This window comes from Lottia gigantea (genome assembly GCF_000327385.1).
Source record: "Lottia gigantea unplaced genomic scaffold LOTGIsca_32, whole genome shotgun sequence".
NCBI classification, from domain to species: Eukaryota; Metazoa; Mollusca; class Gastropoda; family Lottiidae; genus Lottia; species Lottia gigantea.
Window position 1 is genome coordinate 2,010,075 of NW_008709073.1, and position 7,966 is coordinate 2,018,040.

Here is a 7,966-nt window from a genome sequence, read left to right on the forward strand (position 1 = left end):
TTTGACAACTAAAGATTGGGCTGAAAACATGACTGTTATATGGTACAAGTATAGAGCAACTTAAAGTAACTTCATCCTGCATTTGGGTTCATCTTTGGACTTTCTCTTTATAAAGATTTATGATGTGATAGTTATAATATTATAAATATTCACTTTTTCTACTTTGACCATCGTTACAGGACAATATCAAAAATATCACCTTTATAATTTTAAAATATTCTGCAAAACCCTGAACCTGTGCTTTCATAACCTTGTTGACAATAAAAAGCTACGACCTGTAGTCATTCGAAGTGGATCTTGTTTTGATTTATGAAAAGGGTCGATAAATTAATAGAACTGAATTGAGCTAAAATAAAACTGACACTTCATAATATAACACAACAAGAATTGGTCTTTTTGGCCGTTTTGTAGAAAGTTTTCGACTGCATACTCAAACCTTCTGACTTCTCAACTAAGTCATCTAATTTTTCACCTCTTTCTAATACTTGTTCCATTGTATTATACTGGAAAATAAAAATGTTGGTTAAAAACAACCATTATGCATGAGAAAGCTTCTTATTTCGGCTCTTTTTAAACTATTTTGATTGAATTTGACTTCTTAAGATGACACAAAGAGCACTGGAAATATGGATATAACATATGGATCTATTCCCCTTGTTCCCAACCTGGGGTATTTTCACCTCTTGGGGATTTGGGACTGGGGTGTAGGGGGTGTGGACAACTGTTGCAGGAGAAGTTTTTTTGGGGGAATATTATAGGGTTCCAAAGAAAACAGTAACAGCTCTCCCAATGAACATCTTATTGAGGTCGCATGATTATATATCCATGATTATGTGTGATTATCATGATTATAGTTTGAATAAAAATTATAAATTTTACAATGTTTTGAATGTCCACTGTTTAGGGGTGTGAGGGGTTCAAATGATTACTCCAGGGGTGTGAAGGCTGACCTATTCAAAGTTAAGTCAAGTTAAACAATTCACACATGGTCATGCAAGTAACATTATCAAGAGAATACATGCTGATTTCTTTACTGTCTTAACACTATCAAGTTTTCAATGTATTTTTCCAATCCAAAAAAAATATTTATTATGATCTACATTTCTATTATCAAAGACTAACGATCAAAATCAACTCCATGCAGTGTGCAAGGAGGATAAATACAATTCTAAACTGATCTATAAATACTTACTAAAATAATTTTGGTCTCATCTAAATCAGACTGAATTCTGGTCATGGCATCTGATTGTTTTGGATCCTGAAAAGTTATTACAATACGATATATTCAACCTACTGCATAGAAGCCTTTCAGCTCTAAGTAAAGATTAACATGTTAACTATTCTGGAAAGATTTTGGAAATTTATGAACTTGAAAACTTCAGGTTGATTTTATGCAATTCATTTTGGATTTATCATTAAGAACTGGGCCCATGCTTCACAAATAAAACTGGAATTTCCCTCTTTCAATACTTTTTTTTAGGTCTCTTAGAACCCTTTTCCTGGTTACGTTTAAAGGGACAAGTGTGCCATTTTGGAGGGTTAATTTGAGTTTTGAATATATGTAAATAGTCTTCAGAAGTATTAGAAATGTACGAAAATCGAATAACTTCTTTAAAATACTTCAAACTAGGAATTTTACACACTATTTCTATACATGTCTTTTTTATATATCACAGAATATCTTAGATTGTCAAGTCGTCATTTTAACATTCAAACACGTATAATTCTAGACACACATGGATTTGAAGGATAAAATTTCAACAGTGAGCTGTGAACGCTATTATTGATTAGCTAAGCTAAAATATTCCAATTTCTGAGATTAAAGTGTGATTGGTCCAAAAAATGGGAACATGTCCCTTTAAGAATCATACATCAATAAAAAAATAAAAGAAGGTAATCTAAGGCTTACCTGATATTTCTGTAAGTGATCAGGTAATGTGGTAAAATTTACTTCACTATAATATAAAGAAATTCAGTCAAACTTCACTAATTTAAATAGAATATTCAGCAATCATATGACACAATATTTGTGCAGAACAAATCTTTAATAAAAGCAAAAGAGCACCAAATACTACAAAGAACAATTGGCTTTAGTCTTACCATACTTGTAAGTAATATGACCATAAATAATCATCTGTTTGCATCAATATGTAATTAAAATAGATAAGATTTTGAATCTATGCATAATCTAGTAGCAATTATCTGTTTCTAAAGCTAAGGAAAATTAACATCAGTTAGAAATTACATCAATAATACCTTTGTTTAACAGAAAAAAATATATTTCCAAAGTTCATTAAATGAAAGTGCAAATATGTAGGAAATTTACTAAGTATATTTTAAAATATCTTTAATATAAAGTCACTAATATTGAAAAGTTGGTATCCACATTCATAACAGATAACTCATCTTACAAGAAAAAGACATTAGCTTACCTTTCTTTTATAACTGGCCATTGCTGTTGTGATATTTTAGAACTAAATTCATCTAATACCTTAAAATATAAAGTTATATTTCTATATTCTATAAATTTCATTAAATGTATGGTATGTTACCTTCAAGTATGTAATTTATTAGCTCTCACACAAATGCACCAGAACATGCAAAAGATCGGTAAAAGTCAAATTATCCTAGCAATGGTTGCAGCAGTAAGATTTAAGTTAGATAAATGAAAATCCTTTTTTGGATATACTATTCCTTTCTTTATAAATTTTTCAATCCCAATTTTCTATCTTCAATATTTAAGATTTATAATATGTAAATCAGTTATTCAATTAATGGCTTGGAGAAAGTTTTGTTTAAAAATCTCCTTCACCAGAGTCTCAAATTCCCCTCTCAATAGCATTTGTCACAGACTTTTCCACTAAGGGTGCTAGTGGGCACATTGGAAGAAGTTTGATGACCTAACATTGAAGTCACAGCACTTACTCTGTTAATTAAAGTATGAGCAACTCTCTGCGGATACTCATGATCAGCTATAACAACACCAGCTAGATTGTCACTACGTACAGATACATGACATATATACTCCTGTTCTTTAACAGAAGCTCTAGAACACTGAGCTGTTCTTTCTACTATAATTTTACTGGTAAAGTCCATAAACTCTTTGATACTGAAATAACGAAAATCATTGTGATAAAACCTTTATTTCAATATTCAAATCCCACAATGAGACCTGTCTTTACCTGGATTGTGATCTATACCTTAGTGTATGGGTTATTGTTATCCAATTTAATGTAAATTTGCTTGTTTCTTGGGGGTTCATTTTGCCTGAGAGTTACTCAATACACTATAGAAATAATTAATTACTATGAAATAAAATATATTTTGAGGCCATTTTGACTATCTAACAGTACCGTTTTGTGGGATCATTTTGACCAAATGATATGGTCATTATGGTTATGCCGAATAGACTGTAGCCGACGACTAGAATATATACAGGGTCATCAACAAACATGAAGATAATGCCCCTAAAAATTACAAACTCATACAGCTAACCTATGCATTCATATCTTGTGTTTCTTTATCTGTGCATTGAGGATGTATATTGAGTTTGACTTGGCTATCTCTTAAGGTGTGGCACCAACCTCCTGAGACTGGGGGTATAAATAGGGAGCAGACTGACTCAATAGGGGGGACAACAGTCGAGGCTGAATTCACAATGCAGCAACTCTGTGGAGGGGTCATACTAACAGGCCTCTGTGGAGCATCTGAGAGGGTACAACAGGGTATCTACACATAGAAAAGGGGCACAAAATAACAATTTTTGGTATATGCCTCTCTCTATATATTAATAATGAAATGGAATCTAAGGGTATACATACCTGCCTCTTTGAAAATAACCAAATGATGATAATTCATGGGCAGCTTTTAACTGATTTACTTTACCATCAGGTGATTTATATAAAACTGATAATGCAAATAATTTCATTTTGAGTTTTTTCTTTGGTTTCAACCTAAATGCCTGAAATGGAATTCGCAAATTAGTTCAGTTTCAGCATTCAATTCAAAATACATAAAACAAAAATATGTAGGGAGAATGTTGACCATTGATTACCGTACCATTAATATAAGATAGAATATGTAAGCTTACAGTATTAAATGATGGAAAGTAAAAAAATCAAATTTGAGACGTCTGCAAGACAAATGTATGCTCGATGCTTAGTAAACAAGGCTGGAGTAAGGCAGTCCTATCTAGGCAAATAAAGGTCTATCATACAGTTTGTATATCATTGATCATTATTTCTGACTACATTGAGCTTTGAGCTGAAGTTTTTCTCTCATTTCATATATATTCAAAATTTTCAACTGGATACTATTTGTGTTACAATGTCTTCCGCTTTCTTGTTCATAGAAATATATAAGGTTCAGTAATATTAAATTTGAAATAGTCACATTTTCCTCCCAGAATTTTCATGTGAAAATGACCTTCTTTTCGGACTGAAAAATTTAACAAATGATAACTTTTCCACTTGTTGATATTTTTATCAACCCCAAAGACGATCTAAGACTCTCTGATATATTTTGTAGTATTTCAATTCATCTGGAAATGATTGCCAAAATTTAATACTGTCAAAATTGTAGTCAGAGAGTAGGCTATACCCCATTACTATTTAGAATGAGAGGTCTCATTATGTCAATGTTGGCCTACAATCTACAAGTACAACAACCAAGCCAAATAGTCAATATAAATGTTATATATATTGATCATTATCATTGATGTCAAACTAGTTCAGTCAGTGTCAATCTAACATCAGCAGTTACTGTCACCTGGTCATAGTCGACTTCATATGTCACAATCTCGTCTGAATCACATCAGTATCAGTATATCAGTAGATCTGCTGAGTCTGAATTTTGATTTTCTCTGTCGTCATACTTGACTAGAATCAAAAACCATTCCCGTCTCATCATTTAGCTTTCAATACTAACCCGTAGCATGAATAGTTATAAATGGTCACTAAATGGCGATAAATTTGATTTTAAATGAACACTTAAAAGTCATAAATTAAAAATAAATAACACACTCACTTAGATAAAAATAAACAGCTTGTTGTTGGAAGTGACGACAACAGGATATGACGTCAGTCGCAGGTGTTTGTTTAAATTTAGTCAGGAACTTATGAAACGAAATTTTGAAAAAAAACTTAGAATATTGAAAATCTATAAAAGGCGAAGCTTAAATTGTATATAAAATATGGCAGAATTACAAAATTATTATACATTACATTATAGAACGGTTTCTTAAATAATCAAAGGGAAATAACTAAGCCTATAATACATTTACTTCAGACAACAATGAAAGCAGCACCCTTTTGGCAAGATCTTGAATAAAAATATCATCAAAAAGGGGGATAAAAAGCATAGAAAGGTTTAAGGAATGAATAAATGTCGAAGAAAATCTTATTGCTATTGCGAAAGGGGGCCAAAAAAAATAATGCTAGATAAAACATCTATCGAGAGAGACCAAAAAGAGCCCAAAAATCGACTAAATCAAACATTATTGGTACAACTGGAAACAAAGTTTATTTTCTTTCACACGTCTCAAGGAATAATGAATGGTCAATATCAGACAAATTGCATAATGCCCACCACACAATACCCTTATCAAGGACAAGAACTCAACAAAGATATCCATCATAAGTTTTTCAACTTTGAACTCATCCAATTTGCTTTTGAAATTTCCAGTGCTTTGAAAACATATACAAAAAAGAAGTTGGCGGAAACAGTCGAAACAGGTCAATTAATAATCCTGATTATGACGTTACAGTTAAAATACATAATATAACAGTATGACGTCATAAGTAAATCATATTTGATTGCTTCAAAGACGTGTTCACAAGTTTCTCTAAGATTTGATAGAATATTTCTGGATTTGAAGGTAAGATATTGAAACAAACCAATACATTTTAACTGAAAACCCCCAATTGATGATCTATATCTAATCTTCCCAGCGTTCAGTACCCCCACAGCATTTGTTACTAATTGGAAAATATGATTTTTATACGTTTTGCTCCAAAAATTGCGTCAGAATGCACCAAATCAATTCAATTTTCGAAAACCTTCTTAAGAGAATCATCTCAGATATTGTGGGCAGGGGGCCTTGCTACTTTGATGCGTCAACAAAGTTGCCATATTTTGATAGTCTGTCCCCGATCTGAACCTCCAGTCGGAAGTCTGGCACCGCAACTGTTTGAATGCTGAACAAAATAATGTTTCGAATCTGTCATATGCGTACTCGTATCAACTTTGGGACCAGAGTGATGCGACATTCCGCAATCCTTGACACTAAAACTGAATTTCTAGTTTAACTTTCGCGGTAGGTCGTTTGAAGCTGCAAGATGCCAACTCATAGAAACTGACGAACATATGCGTATGGCGTTGAATAAAAACATTTTTAAACTGTAATGTATATTAACATTTGAAACAAAAGTCATGTGACAAACTGCCATACGCAACATTTCTTTTGAATAAAATCCATCATGTGCGGCTATTGAAAACGTATACACATTGGTACAACAATGTTTTTTGCTTAAATTCTCCAACGCATAAAGTCCGTCGCGTGTGTCATGTTTCAGTTGAGTTTTGTAAATTTCTTTGTAGATCGGTTACCATAAAAACGTACAATTCCCTGCATTGAGTAATATTTAGCAAGCTACATCTGATGAATCAAACATGCAAAGTAAAATGCTAAAAACTGATTCAGAACTGAATTGAATTTCTGCAATAATGTACTTAAAAATTCCCATAATTTTGCATCGGACAAAAAAAATGTTCTAGTTCTACTACGACTAGCAACAACTACCTAGTTTGCGATATCAGCATCCGCTGGAAGCGAACGTTAACTCGTCATCTACCTACCTACCAACCAATATTCAATACAGTGGCGTAGTCAAATTTCCAAGTGACATATTCTGAATTTTTTTGTGATTTGATGAAGATGTCAAAAATTTGGGGGGTTTTGGATTTAACATCTTCGCAATGTTAAGCTATCACGTACTTTGTCTAATACCTTGACTGATATAACACCTTTCTTATACATTTCTTGTACCATTTAATGCAGCGATTTGAATGGATTTTACGCTAGCGAATACAGATAATGTGAAGATGTGGCTCCAATTGTCAGCCTTTATTATGACGTTATACAATTAAAATACATAATACAATAGTATGACGTCATAAGTAAATCATATTTGCTTGCCTCTAAGACGTGTTTACAAGTTTCTCTGCGATTTTGAAGATTTTTTCGGGATTTTAAGGTGAGATATTACTACAAACTGGTCAATTTTATCTGAAAACCTTCAATTTGCCGTTGTATATAATATTATACGTACATTGCAACTGTAATGATCTAAAAGAAATTTTCTTGTTCCATTTCTCAACAAAGATACTGCTATGAAATGGAGTTTTACGTACTTCTTTTCTGCAACTGTTTGTTGTAATGAAAACGAGTCAACAAAAAAAAAAGGGGCGGGGGGGGGGGGGCTTTAGTTTCTTTTCTCGACATCACCTATAAATCTGAATACCTCCGACATCAAATATTTAAATCTGAATACCTCCGACATCAAATATTTAAATCTGAATATTCCCGACATCAAATATTTAAATTTGAATACCTCCGACATCGAATATTTAAATTTGAATACATCCGACATCAAATATTTAAATTTGAATACATTCGACATCAAATATTTAAATTTGAATACATCCGACATCAAATATTTAGATTTGAACATTCCCAACATCAGTATATAAGTCTGAAAATGCCCAACCGACACCAGATATATAATTCTGAATATTCCCGACATCACCTATAAATCTGAATATCTCCGACATCAAATATATATAAATCTGAATATTCCACACATAAGATATATCTGGCATTCACTTTAAAATATTTTCCAATCTGACAGATTTATATTTTTTTTATTTCAGGATGTCAAAGAAATATATTCCCGCCCGCCATACTGTT

At 32.3% G+C, this 7,966-nt stretch overlaps 2 protein-coding genes across 2 annotated transcripts; one reads left to right on the plus strand and one right to left on the minus strand.

Annotated features, from left to right (window-relative positions):
• Positions 1–219: 219 nt before the first annotated feature.
• LOTGIDRAFT_206537 (hypothetical protein) lies at positions 220–5,061 on the minus strand. The gene is made up of 7 exons (XM_009058055.1): positions 5,026–5,061; positions 3,822–3,961; positions 2,926–3,109; positions 2,433–2,491; positions 1,910–1,955; positions 1,193–1,258; positions 220–503 (listed from the first exon to the last, which is right to left on the minus strand). Exons 2-7 carry the CDS (start codon positions 3,926–3,928, stop codon positions 366–368), a joined length of 600 nt encoding a protein of 199 aa, XP_009056303.1. The 5' UTR covers positions 3,929–3,961; positions 5,026–5,061; the 3' UTR covers positions 220–365.
• Positions 5,062–7,508: 2,447 nt separating this feature from the next.
• LOTGIDRAFT_79393 (hypothetical protein) lies at positions 7,509–7,748 on the plus strand (the record flags this gene model as incomplete). The annotated part of the gene is made up of 1 exon (XM_009057915.1): positions 7,509–7,748. A coding segment is annotated over one exon (240 nt), but the record flags the coding sequence as incomplete, so codon positions are not given.
• Between the last annotated feature and the right edge of the window lie 218 nt (positions 7,749–7,966).